At 39.3% G+C, this 15913-nt stretch overlaps 1 protein-coding gene across 1 annotated transcript; it reads left to right on the top strand.

Annotated features, from left to right (window-relative positions):
• Nucleotides 1–6639: 6639 nt before the first annotated feature.
• On the top strand, nt 6640–8755 carry tbata (thymus, brain and testes associated). The gene is made up of 6 exons (XM_087782977.1): nt 6640–6742; nt 7183–7323; nt 7401–7471; nt 7693–7842; nt 7939–8020; nt 8550–8755. The coding sequence occupies exons 1-6, from the start codon at nt 6640–6642 to the stop codon at nt 8753–8755; spliced, it is 753 nt and encodes a 250-aa protein (XP_087639103.1).
• Nucleotides 8756–15913: the final 7158 nt, after the last annotated feature.

Genomic DNA, 15913 nt, shown 5'->3' with positions numbered 1-15913 from the left:
TGTCTTTCTTCCTGGATCAGAGCGACATCCATGAGAAGTTTCAGTCTGGCTTCCGTAAAAATCACTTTAAGGAGACAGCTTTACTGAAGGTGTCCAGTGACATCATGATGTCGGCTGACTCGGGTAAATTCACTGTTCTGGTTCTCTTGGATCTGTCCTCAGCCTTTGACACAGTTGATCACCAGATCCTGCTGAAAAGACTGAGGGATGAAGTGGGACTGTCTGGGTCTGTGTTAGAATGGTTCTCATCATACCTTTCTGGGCACAGTTTTAGTGTATCTGCCAATCAAATGAGGTCTGATCTGATGTGTGGAGTCCCTCAAGGTTCTGTTCTGGGTCCTTTATTGTTTTTGCTGTACTTGATTCCCCTCTGTAAAATCATTCAGAGATTTCCTGATGTTTCTTATCACATTTTTGCTGATGACATCCAGCTCTACTGCTCTTTTGATCCAAGTGAGCCCCAGAGGCTGAACAGCTTAGTCAATTGTTTGCTAGAAATCAAACAATGGCTGAGTGAAAACACATTGCAACTAAATGTGGACAAAACTGAAACTCTGGTGATTGCTCCTGATGATGAGGTTCCAGGGTTGAGTCAGTACTTGGGTGACTTAGGTCAGTCTGTCAAACTGAGCCTGAGAAACCTGGGTTTTGTATTTGATAAAGACATGTCTCTTGTTCGACACTGCAGAAAACTGACCAGAAACTCCTTCAACTGAGAAAAATATCTAAACTTAGGAAAATGTTGTTGGAAGATGATCTGAAGCTTGTAATCCATGTGTTTGTGTCTTCTCGCCCGGACTACTGCAACAGTTTATTTTCATGTCTTAACAAGAAGGAACTGTCTCGCCTGCAGTTGATTCAGAACTCTGCAGTGAGAATTCTGACCCACTCATGTAGAAGAACTCACATTTCTCCGATCCTTAAAACTCTTCACTGGCTTCCAGTTTCTTTCAGGATTAACTTTAAAATTCTGGTTCTTACATTCAGATCTATTCATGGTCAGGCTCCGCCTTACATCACTGATCTAATCCAGCCTTTCAACCCAGCTCGGGCTCTGAGGTCTGTGGATCAGAATCTACTGATGGTTCCACGCACACAGTTCAGGACCAGAGGAGAGAAATCCTTCAAAACTGTTGCTCCTAAGCTTTGGAACAATCTTCCTCTCTCTTTGCGCTTGAAGGAGTCTACTGACTCCTCCTTCTTGAAGGAGTCTACTGACTCCAAACATCTTAAGACGTTTTTATTTGTTCAGACTTTTCCTTGATTTTCTGGAACTCCTGTTGTGTTATCAGTTTTATCTTGATCTTTAAAGTTGATACTTTATTGAATATTGTTTTGATTGTTTAAGCGCTTTGTGACCCTGCTCTGGGAAAAGCATTATATAAATAAAAATTACTTACTTTCTTACTCATGAAAACAAAACAATAATATATCAAGTCCTTCCGGACTTTTGTGAACCATCTACCAAATATTTATCAAACAGATATAAGTGTATATATATATATATACAAACCTACCACTACAACAAGAAGGTGGACTACCTCAATCTGGACTGAACCCAAGGGAATTATTCTGCCCCAGAGTAATGGGTTAGTCACTACCTTAAAATGTCAGTCGATCAGGAGGGCGTCTGTTCCTTCTTGGATGATCGCGACGTGTAGATGTAGGCTGTAGTCCGGGGATGGAAGTCGAATCAGGAACGGACACCTGAGTTTAGGGAAGTGTACTTGTAACTCCGGACATGTCAGCAGACTTCTCTTGGACAACCTCTGATGGAAAGGTCTCACAGCGGATCTCCGACTCGATAACAGGTGATGAAAATTGAGAAGTGTTGTCACTGAACCCAGTTGAGTGAAGAAGTTGATCGACGTGTCTTTTCCAGATAAGATGGTCACTGGTTTCAACATAGTACGAAACGGGGCCAGTCTTTGCAAGAACAGTAGCTGGTTTCCACTTAACACCTCCAGTATAGTTCCAGGCAAGCACATCCTCACTTTTCGGAACTTTGCTTTGCTTTTGAGGTCTCAGTAAGTCAAGTCGAGTGCGTAGTTGTCTCCTGAACATAGCAGCGGCTGGAGAAATATTTGTTGTTCAATTCAATTCAATTCAATTCAATTTTATTTAAAGTGTCTTATCACAACTGGGGAGTCTTTCTATACGACAGTAGAAAAGCACTAAGACGTTAATTCAGAGACTTTTTACTGTTGGATGCCTTGAGTGCATGCTTCAAGGTTTGTACAAATCTCTCAGCAAGTCCGTTTGTAGCCGGGTGATAAGGAGCAGACTTAATGTGCTGGATACCATTTTGTGCCATAAACGTGTTGAACTCTTCTGACACCAGCTGAGGCCAATTATCTCTCCCCAGTTGTTGGGGCCAAAACGGCTAAAGATTGTCCTAAACACAACTACGGTTCTCTCTGAGGAAGTGATCTTCATCACTGCAACTTCGGGCCAAATGTCCAGAATGAACTTCAGTCTGGACCTTCTCTCTTAAAATTGGCGGAATGGTGACACAATTACCCCACAATAAACACCCAGACTGAACTGAAAGCTCATTTTGTCTAACCAAAAAAGGTTTCAAACTTGGGTTCATTTCTCCTCCTCTACCACTAGTCACAATGTCCATAACCTCAGACAAAATGGGATCAGTTTGTGTGTGTTTCCTCACATGTACTGACAGTATTGGGTTAGTAATCACCTCTTTAAGATAAAAAAAACCCGGCTTTTGAGTGCTCAGAGTGTGTAACTGGCAATGGAAGTCTTGAAAGGCCGTCAGCACTTTGGTGTTGATCTGACTTCCGATACTTGATCTCATACTGCTGGGCTGACAGCAGCAGTGCCCATCGTTGCTTGGGGCCGGCAGCTAATGGAATTTCTTGATTCCGAAAACAATGGATAGTGCTTCGGGCTTGATTTGTGCATAATTGTTCTCAGCCTTGCTTAGCATCCTCAACGCAAAAGCAATGGGTCTTTCTTCACCCGATGGCATAATGTGAGACACCACTGCCCCATAAGTGATGCATCACACAGTAGTCGAAGAGGCAATTTCGGATCAAAATGCAAGTATGTTTGAGTTGAGTATATGACTCAGGTACTCAACAGAAGATTGGAAAAACTTGCATTTATCTTTCCTCACCTTCAGCCAATTGTCTTCTAGTTGTTTCATTGTTGCCTCCAGATTTTGCAAATGTGTCAGATCATCTTTTCCTGTGATGAGCAGATCATCAAGGTAACACTGCACGCCTGGGAGACCACTCAAAATCTGCTCCATAGCCCTTTGGAATAATGCTGGAGCAGATGTGATTCCAAAAGGTCTTTCCAAAAATAGTCTCTGATATCGATACAACCCTTTTTGAGTCACAATAGTTAATAATTCCTGTGAATCAGGCTCTACGTGCATCTGAAGATATGCTATCTTGGAGAATTTTTTTCCTCCAGCCAAGTTTGAAAAAAATGTCTTCAATGAGAGGTAATAGGTACTTTACTGTTGTCAACACTTTGTTTACAGTCACTTTAAAATCCCCACAAATTTTAAAGTTCCATCCTTTTTCATCACTGGAACAATAGGAATAGCCCATTCACTGGTGCTGACTTGTTTAAAAACCCCACACTTCACTAACCTCTAATTCTGAGTCAACCTTTGGTTTAATGGCGTAGGGTACAGGTCTGACCTTGAGACATTTAGGTAGGCTTCCCGGCTTAACTGTTAGTTTGACCTTAAAATCTTTCATGCTACCAATTTCACCCCCAAATACTTTGGGATGCTTTCTCAAAACTTCCTGAAGAGAACCCGTTTCTCCCTCGCTCACAATAAATACTCCTCGCCAGTACAGCTTAATCTTTTGTAACCATCTGCGACCTAGTAAAGCTTGGCGGTCTCCTGCAATAATGTCCAGTGGGAGTTTCTCTCTTTGTTTGTTGTACTCTACCATTACATTCACAGCTCCTAACACTGGAACAGTCTCACCAGTGTATGTTCTCAACTTGAGCTTGGTCTCACGGAGAGGAAGGTGCCGTAGCTTCTTCTTGTAAACCGTTTCTGATACCATAGAAACATGTGTACCTGTGTCCCCTGCATACGATCTGGTTTTGTTCTCTAGTAGTGGTGTGACCCAGTATCCTTCATCATCACTGACACATGGCAGATAAAATGTGCACAGTATTATCGTCTAACTCATATTCATCATATTCCTGTTCCATCTTATTCACACGTTTCTTTTTGTTCTTGTAAAATCCTCTCTTCTTATCATTAGGTTGTTTAAATATCTTATTCCTGCAGGCACCATCAATGTGGCCTTTTTTACCACAATTTCTAAAGTCCAAGTCTTTACACCAACACTCTGATGCCTGATGTCCTGATTTTCCACAGCGGTAACGTGGCTGACCAGGTGCCGTTTTTTGTGCAGAGTCTTGTGTAAGCTTGTGTACTTGGATGGATGAACTTAGCTGATCTTCTCTTGCAGCCATTTCCATTGACGTACTGATCTCAATAGCTTTCTCCAATCTCAAGTTAGCTTCAGTCAACAACCTCTTTTGAATGGCCTCCGCAGCATAGGCCACACACCATGCGGTCCCCAGTGGTATCATTAAGTGAAAGTCCAAATTCACAATGCTCTGATAAACATTTCAGCACTGCAACAAACTGTGAAACAGATTAACTTTCCTCTTTATTTCTTTTGTGAAATCTGAACCTCTCTGCTATAATCAGTGGTTTGGCTGAAAACTAATGTGTTTACGGTATACTGTACCTTGCGTTATCTCAGGGTTAAGGTGACCCGGTGGCTGAAAATGAATCTGATTGAGGTTTGAGGAAGGCCAGGAGGTCGGTCACCTTGACCCAGAGACAACACAAGGGTTAATATTTTCAACAATTCTCTGGATGTTTTTAATATTCCTTGTTGAAAATAATATACTTTATACTCTATTTATGTTATAGTCAAACAAATGTCTCTTATTATGTGTAATACAACAATATAAATCACACTTGAACTATAAGAAAAAGAGAGGCAAAGCATTATACTGTAGATGGCCTTTGCAACAAAATAAAGCGACTTTAATAACCTTAGAAAGTGACAGTGACAATTTGATGATTGTCTGTTCAATCCGAAGTTAACTCACACAGGAAACAATTGATATGAACTACACAAACACAACGTTCTTTACAAAATGGGATCAATTTTAAATGTTAAAACCTTTGGAGCAAAATTATATATTTGTCTTTCGTTACCAAATGTATTGATCTGGATCATCTTCTATTTCTTTGTATCTTATTGTATTGTTTTTTGTTCCTGTCTTTTGTATTAAACAGCAACTATACAAAGTAATTTCCTGTCTCAGGACCACTTGATTTAACTGATATACGTTGATCTATCTATTGATCTTTGAACAGTATTGGGAGATCATCCACACAAGCTATCAATCAATGCAATTGTGAACACATGAATTTGTTGCTTCTGTGTTGCATGTATCTTTGTTTCCTGCTTCTGTCCCTTTTATGGTTCCTGTTGTTGGCCACAGAGTCACATTAACGGTTCCCTTGTATCTATTTCATTAACCCTTGAACGTGTAAAACTGTGTCAAAATGAATAAAAAACAAACAAAAACTGTTGATTGAAGTGTCGTTATTTATATAGTCATTGTAAGTATAATTTCTACTTTGTTTTTAAAAGGTTCTGGACCTTCCTATGTTTGAAATGTGTCACAAATGTTTTATTCAAAATTAAACATGAAATTCCTGTTTAATTCTATATGATCTATTTGCTCTTTCTCATTATTATGTTGGGTCTGTTAAGCTCAACCCTTCCCACCTGTGTCACACAAACTGTTGTTTTTAATGGAATACTTATATTATATATCTGAAGCCAATCTGAACTTTACCATCTGTAATACTCCGTATGAAATTTTGGTGTAAAGGTGTCACGACAAAAAGTATTATATAATTAGTGATTTTTAAGCAGATCTCAAGCAGTCTGTGATCTCTGTCAGAAACTGAATTATTCTATACGAGAATGTAAATCTCTTTTTAAAATCTGAGATCAACAATGTGGACCAGGGCTATCTTGAGGAGACGAATATGCTTGTTCAGCTGATGAAGGAGTCTAGAAAGTTCTGAGCTGTACCATCAATTATCGCTGGATTCATCTAGTATCATCAACTATTGATACCTCACACCATGACATCATGAAGCAAAATTTTAAAGATAATTGACACTTTTTCCAATTCATTTTAGTTTGTCACTACTCATGGGATGTACTTTCTCATTGAGACATGCATTTTTCCTCCCTGTCTTTTGTCTATTAGGAGCTTTTGTAAGCACTGAGAATGGTTACCAAACTTGTTTGTTGACTCCAGAGCTTTTTTGGTTTAGTTTCTTAGCAACAAGACAAACAGACGACCTTAATCCACTCCAGCTCCGAGGTAAAGACGAGTTTATCGAAGATGTGATTCCACATCATTAAATGCTATTTGTTTGTTTGTTTTTTCAAAATGTAACTAACGGTATATTTCCTCGGTTCAAGCCCGCGGCCCGGTGGAGCTTTCTTCGAACGGAAAATGTCAAGTCGAGGGTCGACCTACAACTTTAGCGACGTGACTATAGGCAGTAGCTTCACCAGAAGAACCGAGAGTTCATTTTCACAAATGTTTCGCAGCCATCAGACTCAAAACCCTCCGCGGTCGGACGGACCTTTCTCTTTCTTTTCCAGGCACAACCCTCACCCCCACAGAGTCAGACACATTCAAGGTACGCTGGTGTTATAATTGCTGTTTGGGCTGTATTTATTTACTTTATTCATCACCTGCTGAAGATAATTAAAAACCAAAATACCAAAAGAAAAATCTATGAAAAGAGACTCAGTCCAGGGTATAGGCCAGATCTTATTTAACATGTATTAATTCGATGTTAATTGATTTGAAATTTGTCTTGTTTTAATTTTTTTTTTTTTCACTCTTTTTGCCCCTTTTCTTCTGACCTGATTACTCAACCTTCTCTGAGAGTCCAGTAGTGTGTATGCCCATCTTAAAGCTATTTTTTTACATAGTTGAATAATAATAATGAAAATTATTTTTTATTTATATCAAAGGAAAAACATCCTGCTCACTTACATCCTGTTTAGACTTTATGAATTGGTTCCGACGCCAACCGAGAACACGGCTTCATCTCTCGTAACTGGAATTTCACAGGACTAAATGGCAGGCCGATCTGCACAGTGAGAGATGATTGGTTTGTCAACTCGACTCTATTTCCGCATCCTCTCCTTAAGAGCCATGACAGCAGGAGAGCGAACGAGCTCTTGGCCCAGCATGAACGTCGACGCGATTCAGGTTGAGTCATAACGGCCCAATTTCCTATCAAAGAAAATTAGTGGAAAACTTTTGATCATCGTCAGCTGTGTTTTCAGAGGGTTGGAGAGGTGAACTGCAACATATCGCTGAAAAAGTAATGCGTCCTCAAACCAACCACAACACACAGGTACACATAGAAACAATCCGACTTCTTCTTCTACACTGGACTTTGGGGGTTCGTAGCTTAAATGTTGTTTCAGAAACCGAGCAAATGTCATTTGTTTAAATGTTTATCTGCTGTTTGTTACAAAAAGCACCAAGAGATACTCGTGATATTATCGGCATTTTCGCACAAAACTCTTTTCAAGTTATTTTATCCAGTGTCTTTATGTGTGAAAACCATTTAAGGTTCAACCTCCGGGAGAAGCAGCTCGTCTGAAGACTCAGTATTCGTCTCAAACTGGGAGAATCATTCCTGCCTCCCGTGGCTTGTCCCAGCGCAGGACTGCGTCTCAGCGACTGGAGTATCCACAGTCGTTCCAGGATCCAGACGTCATGGTGTTTATCTGCTTTTGTTCTGATGGGTTGAAAAGACAAATGGATTGTGTGTGCTTATCTGCGGCGGTGTATAAATCATTTGCTTTTTGTTTCCAGGTGTTTGAGGTTCTCTGCCAGATTCTCCAGACCGACTCTCTTTCGACCGTCCAGCAGTGGCTCCTGCTCGCTGGCCCTAGAGGTACAACATTGATAGTAAAAAGTGCATTGAACTTCATGAACTACCAGCTTTTTATTTAACATTTTTTTCAGTTTGTGGGGGGTGGAAGGGGTTGCTGTTGTCAAGGTACAGGTAGCAGGGTAATCTGAGCGCTCGTAATTAGAACAGTCACATGGTGCCATATGCTATACTGAACTCAACAAGCTCTCAAGCAGACAATTATCTACCATTTACCTCTCAGCCACCAGAACATTATGTTGTACTTCATAGAATATTACTCTTGGTATTATGTTGTCCCCTCTTGTTTCTTTTCATCAAATACATAAAAAAAAACATGTTTTTTTTTTATAGATTTGAACGTCTTCTACAACAAAAAGTTATTTTGTTTGTACAAATATAATGATAAGAAGAAAAATAGATCACAACAGTTTGATTTAAGAACTGATATCTAGACATTTTCCATGCCGGTTCACCTTTCCAACTAACAGAGTCAGAAATAGCAACACTTGATGACATTTCATTCTCCTCTGTGTGATACTTTGCCTGACAGAGAAAGAGCAGGTGATGGAGATGATAAGGAACACTCTTCACAGCGTCCACCCAGCAGGGAGACATTTCAGCGCCAGTCGGAAGCCCGACACGACGCACCCTGCTGTGCTTTCGCCCGAGTATTACCGACAACTGGGCCTTCAGAACAGGGAACCGCAGAGAAGGTTCAGGACATATTTCGGTTCTAACTTCCAGCACGACCGCTGACACTTTCATTTGTGTGTGACGCAGGTGGAGTGGAACCTTCATCAAAGATGGACCAGGTGGGTGTCTCGGATGAATCACAGTTTTTCTATTTTGAGTAGATTTGAATAAACCTTCATGCACGTATCCCTGTAATTCTGAATGAAAGTTTGAATTCAGAAAAAGTTCATTTGGCTACAAGGAAAAATACTAAATACTAAACAAATATTGAACCATCTAGTTCAATATTTTCAATATTATTCCATTATATTCATATATATATATATATTCATCTATAGTCAATATTGTGTCATCTAGTTCTTCCTCTTATGTTATGTTCTTTTCTTTTCTTTTCTTATTTTATTTTTTATGTATTATTTTTTATTGTTTATGAAAAATTGCTGGCTACTGGAAAAAAATTTAAAAATCAATAAAGTTTTACCTTACCTTACCTTACCTAACCCCCAAAATATCTTTGCTCCTATATGATCTGAATCACTCCGTATAATTTGTTGGGTTTTATGCAGTACCCCATCCTCTACTGCAGGGGGCGAGTGATCAATGACGTCTCACCTCTCAAACGAACTACTCAACCAAGTAATAGTTCAACTAAAATCCTAATTTCAATCATTTTCTACTCACCCTCATGTCGACTAAGGGTTGGGAATATTTTCAGAATACGGTTATATTTTTTTTTTAGAGGTATAGACAAAAATGTATGTTCATTTTTATGTAGCGACAGGAGCTCAATTGTCTTTGTCTTCATCTTCGTCCAAAAATGACATCTAAAAACTACTACTAATACATCCATACTGCTCGTCTGTAACATTCATCTTGTATTGAAGTCTCGACATGAGGAAATGTTCCATAAAAAAAAAGAAAAAAGTATTTATTTTAAGCTCGTTAGAGAATAATAAGCTGAAAAACTTGAATTACTCTGGAAGTAGTGAATATCGCGAGCGCTTCCAGTGTAGACAGCAGACTGTATGTGATTTTGAAGTGCTGGCGATAATTACCCAGAGTAGTAAAAGTACTCTAGAACTCTAGTCCTCTTAAATTCTTATCCTAGCACTACCTCTCGTCGAGGCTTCAATACAAGATGGACGCTACAGATGAGAAATACGGAGGTAATTTTAAGCGTTTTGGAGGAATATGAAGTCGGAGAAAACTGACTAATTCGACACAAGGGTGAGTAGAAAATGTGTGAAATTTGAATTTTGTGTGAAAAAACAAAAAAAACTTCAAAATAAAGAAAAGCATTAAATCATTCACTAAACTAAAATATTTATATTCACCAAGAAAATATTTGTAAGCACATAACAAACACAATAACATTTGAACGCTTGTCTCAATTATAAATGTAATTACTCCGTCGTCGTCTTCATGACATAATAGAAAGGTCTCTATGTGGTTTTAAATTAACATTATAATGCACATGTTTATTACCATACATGACTTCCATGATGGCTAAACCTCAAAATGATGATGAAGTTTAAAAAATCTAGACGATTTGTGTTCCATTAGTTCCAAAGATACAATCATCGTCAAAAATAAAATAAAATGTTAAAAGCAGTTTTTTGATTCTGTCAAAAAATACTGGCACTCTTAACCTGTTATTTGGTCACACATCCTTTGGAAACAATTTCTGAGGACAATTGCTTCTTGTGCACATGAATTCCCTTCTTTACAGAATTCTACTGGAAGTCTCAAAACACTTCAGGTGTTTGTTTGTTACAATTTGTCGCTTCTTTCTGTGTAATTGCATCATTTTCCAGCTGACAGAAACCAGGATCTCTTCTGGAGACCAGAGCAACTCCAAAGACTGACAGTTTAAGAGAATATTCAAAGAACATACCAATTGATGAAAGCACTTATGAAAGATTTTATTTTGAGTTGAAGTGCCAACATCGATTGAGTTTTATATGTTATATATATTAAAACATTATGCAGTGCTGGGATCAAGGTAAAAATATTCATGTATTTTTATTGTGATTCTAAGGACATGTTCTCATTCAGACAGGATTGGAAGCGCAGAAGTTCTTTCTATCCACGATTCGGCTTAATATCATGATAAATCATCATTCCTTGGAGAATGAAAACCTTTACAACGTCCTCGATCTGTACAAGAGTGTCCACCGAACATAGTTTATGAAACATGTGAATTACTATCTGCAATAAAACTCCTCTGTTGTTATCTTAAGTATTTCTTCACTTTCTCTCAAAACACACACCAGTCTTGATAGTTGTCCAAATAGCTGTTAAACAGCACCTTTTTTTCAACCATTAGTGGAGCTATTTTGCTTTCATCTCAGTCTTGTTTGCTGACTGAAGAGCAGGTACTTCCAAAGAAATGACTCACTGGATGAACTCAAAAAATCTGGAAGGATTTTCCAAGAAATATATTTTCTCATCATTATTTATCAATTAAGTTCACTAAACCAAACTTATTTGCAGAAAGGTACATTCAACATTCAACATTTCATTGATTCATTTTCTTTACCACTTCGTCCCCTATGGGGGTTGTGGGGGGGCTGGAGCCTATGCCAGTTTATACGGGCGAGAGGTGGGGGAAACTCTGGACAGGACGCCAGTCTGTCACAGGGCACACAATGAAAGGCAACCATTCACACACACACTCATTGTTCACAATCAACCTCTGTGTGTTTTTGGACTGTGGGAGGAAACCGGAGTGCCTGCAGTGAACCCACACTACATGGGGTGAACATACAAACTCCAAACAAAAAGGCTGCCAGTTGTCTAAGCTGGAAGCGCCGCAGTGTGCCCAATTACTAGTTCATTTTATTCCCTATTAAAAATAAACAAAACCTGGTCAAAAAGTTTTAATTTAAAACCAGCAACAAACATTTGCACAATTCCACTAAAACATATTTAAAATAAATTGTAGTACTTAAAAAGTACTTCCAGTCCAACTGCACTTTGGAAATTCAAGTCAACCAGGGTAAAGAACATACATACACAAAGTATTTGATGTAATTGGCCCCTGGGTTACCAATATGGTGAACCTCTCCCTTTCCACAGGGGTTTTTCCCAATGCATTTAAACATGCCATTGTAGAGCCTCTGCTCAAAAAGCCAGGCTTACACCCAACTGACCTCAGTAATTTCAGGCCTATTTCTAAGCTCCCTTCCTTGTCCAAGATCTTGGAGAAGGTGGTGTCTGAGCAGCTGTCTTTGTTCCTGGACCAGAGCGACATCCATGAGAAGTTTCAGTCTGGCTTCCGTAAACATCACTCTACGGAGACAGCTTTACTGAAGGTGTCCAGTGACATCATGATGTCGGCTGACTCTGGTAAATTCACTGTTCTGGTTCTTTTGGATCTGTCCTCAGCCTTTGACACAGTTGATCACCAGATCCTGCTAAGTAGACTGAGGGATGAAGTGGGACTGTCTGGGTCTGTGTTAGAATGGTTCTCATCTTACCTTTCTGGGCGCAGTTTGAGTGTATCTGCCAATCAAATGAGGTCTGAATCGGCAGATCTGATGTGTGGAGTCCCTCATGGTTCTGTTCTGGGTCCTTTATTGGTTTTGCTGTACTTGATTCCCCTAGGTAAAATCATTCAGAGATTTCCCGATGTTTCTTGTCACATTTTTGCTGATGACATCCAGCTCTACTGCTCTTTTGATCCAACTGAGCCCCAGAGGCTGAACAGCTTAGTCAATTGTTTGCTAGAAATCAAACAATGGCTGAGTGAAAACACTTTACATCTAAATGTGGACAAAACTGAAACTCTGGTGATTGCTCATGATGATAATGTTCCAGGGTTGATTCAGTACTTCGGTGACTTAGGTCAGTCTGTCAAACTGAGCATGAGAAACCTGGGTGTTGTATTTGATAAAGACATGTCTCTTGTTCAACACTGCAGAAAACTGACCAGAAACTGTTTCCTTCAACTGAGAAAAATCTCTAAACTTAGGAAAATGTTGTCGGAACATGATCTGGAGCTTGTAATCCATGCGTTTGTTTCTTCTCGTCTGGACTATTGTAACAGTTTGTTTTCATGTCTTAACAAGAAGGAGCTGTCTCGTCTGTAGTTGATTCAGAACTCTGCAGCGAGAATTCTGACCCGCTCAAGTAGGAGAACTCACATTTCTCCGATCCTTAAAACTCTTCACTGGCTTCCAGTTTCTTTCAGGATCAACTTTAAAACTCTGGTTCTTACTTTCAGAGCTATTCATTATCAGGCTCCTCCTTACATCAATGATCTGATCCAGCCTTACACCCCAGCTCGGGCTCTGAGGTCTGTGGATCAGAATCTACTGATGGTTCCACGCACACGGTTCAGTACCAGAGGAGAGAAATCTTTTCAGGCTGTTGCTCCTAAGCTTCCGATCTTCCTCTCTCTTGATTGAGTCTACTGACTCCTTTAAGAAACATCTTTAGACGTTTCTATTTGTTCAGGCTTTTCCTTGATTTTCTGGAACTCCTGTTGTGTTATCAGTTTATCTTGATCTTTAAAATATATACTTTATTGAATATTGTTTTGATTGTTTAAGCGCTTTGTGACCCTGGTCTAGAAAAGCGCTATACAAATAAGAATTACTTACTTACTTACTTACATTTAAGTCGCCTTAATAACATTTCTTAAATCCTTGGGTTCACTCTCTCCATCTTCTTTTCCTTTTTTTTATCAGGATGGCTGCACCGTCCATCTCTTCATTCTCACCGACAGATTTCCGAACAAAACAAAGCTCAAAAACCAAGTAAATTCAAGTAATTATTATTACTTTTCCCCAAGGTTGACCCGGTACTAAGGGAGTTTTTTAAAGCAGAAATATAACTATAGATATATTAATTGATATATCAAGTAAGTCATTATTTGTAAAGCGCCTTTCGCAATACGACAAGCTTAAAAAATCAAAACAATGCACAGTTAATTGGCTTTATTGTGTCATTAAGTGACTCAATGATTTTAGGTAAGTTTGCGTTATTCATAAAATACCTGGACATATTGTGCTACTTCAACAAGATGTTTTCAAATTGTGTTTGAAATAATTTGTTGTAGATTTGTTGAACGATATTAGATTGTGTCAGCTCTTAGATTATTTTTATATTTTATATGTACTGGTAGTTGACCCACAATTAATACATCAGCATTTCCCCATAGCAAGTCCTTGAATTGAACAAACCTTGATCATCTTTTTTCGTCAATCCTTACCTTTTTTTTTTAACCCAAATCACAAACCACATGCTTGTCTCCGTTGTTTTAAGCTTCAAAGCCACCATTCATTGTCCATGAGTCATTCCTCTCCACCTATCTAAGCCGTCTGACTCCGTCCTCGCTAACTTTGTTGCTGAGCCTCTGACATACCTGAGCCTCTTCAACTCTGACTTTTCGAAATCTACTTGTCTTCGTGCCACTGTTCCATCTATGTGCGCATGTGAAATTGTGATTTGCTCCTTCAACTTCTGCGTACAAAAATAATTCACATTTATATTCACGCGGTTAATCAACATCCTGATGTGTCGCATGCCAGCGATGAAAAGAGTGGAAATGGAGGGTTGAGGAGAAGAAAAGCAATCAGCTGATTACCCCTTAGAATGATTGACAAAACCAAATACATTCTACACTTTTATGTACTGTTATAGGTCAACTAGACGTTTATCATCAAATGAACATCAGTAACTTATATCAAAATATCACTCCGACTACAGTCTGTATGGTTTCCATGCATTATTTAGAAAAAAGTGAATTTACTCACGTAGTTCGTGGAGGAAATAAATAAATCCATTGAAGCTCGTGAAAGACTCGAGAGTATTATAACTTTCTTAACAACGTCCAGCTTTTCTTGAAAAGTCCTTCTTGAAAATGGCTTTGCAAGTATATCCGCAACCAGATCAAGCTCTTCAGCCAGTGTGTGTTGAAAAAAAAACAGTTCAATTAACTCAAATCAATGTTTCAGCTCCATGTGACTTTTCTCAGTGCTATCAAAACAGAGGACATGAACGTGTCACGTGTTTAACGCGCTCAACGTGTTCAGCGTCATGGAAGCTGTGAGAAGGGTAGCTGCCGGAGAACCAGAATGACCAAAGAGAACCAGAACCACCAGATGACTTTCAGAGTACTAAATGTCATTCTCTTGTTTAATCAAATATTTTCAGGTAAAGAGAATCCAAAGAAGAAAGACATGTGAACTATATAACCAAACATAAAAGTGTTTTGATTTCTATATGCAGTTTGAACATACATCTCAATATTGTGTTTTCATGGAACATGTAATGTTTGATATCATTCTGATCCTTAGAAAGAGCTGGGAAATTTATGATAAGAACCTTAGATCTTCCAATAACGTCAAATAAGAGAAGTTTCAAAGTCAATCAGAGGAGAAGGACAGAGGGAGTGGACTAGAGCCAATCTCTAGCCAATGGGTGCTGAGGAATCAGACGTCACCGCCCTATCCAGGAGCATGAAAGAATGGCTTAGAAAGGCGCGATACAAATCTCAAACCTTTCGGTCTTACCCTGAGACTTTTGTGCGGCAAGTCTCCCCAGCTACATGACCTACTCAAGACGACGCAGCCAGCCAAGCAAGCCTGAACCTCTCTGGCTCCACCAACCAACCAAACTGCTCTTTCAGAGAAGCTCCATGCGTCAAAGACTTGTGATCCCTTGAGCCGAGTAAAGATGCGTCTCTGGTCGGTAACGCCAACTCAGTCTAGGAAGTTCTTTGCCAGTCTGCAAGAAAGGAACAGGACTGGACCCAAGAAGACCCCGACATCAGCGCTTCCCGCCGCCAAGCAGTCTTCACCGTGGTCCCTGCCAAGTCACTCCACAACGCAACTGGATCAAGGGCCTCGGCTTTGTGCTCCTGCTGCTGCTGCTCACCTCTTCCTCATCCTCCTCACCTCAACTACCTCGTCGTCATCACGCCTTCCACTCTCCTCTCGACGACGTAAGAAACTGTAACATTGTCATTCTTTCTTTCAATAAATCCTATAAAAAGTACCTCAGTTGTCTTTACAATTTTTCAGATTTTTGTATAATCAATTTAAGAGCTTCTTTTTCAGTAAAGAACATTAAACATGACAACAAGTAGTGACTTCAGTTAATGAGATTGATTCAAACTAGTGTTTTATTATTAATTAATAAGACCAATTAATTAATTATTAACCACGTAAATGTAATAGTTTCCTATGGACTAAGACTCAAAGGTGGTGCTCCATT

This window comes from Callionymus lyra, chromosome 2 (genome assembly GCF_982586985.1).
Source record: "Callionymus lyra chromosome 2, fCalLyr1.hap1.1, whole genome shotgun sequence".
NCBI lineage: Eukaryota > Metazoa > Chordata > Actinopteri > Syngnathiformes > Callionymidae > Callionymus > Callionymus lyra.
This window is presented reverse-complemented; position numbering and strand designations above follow the sequence as displayed.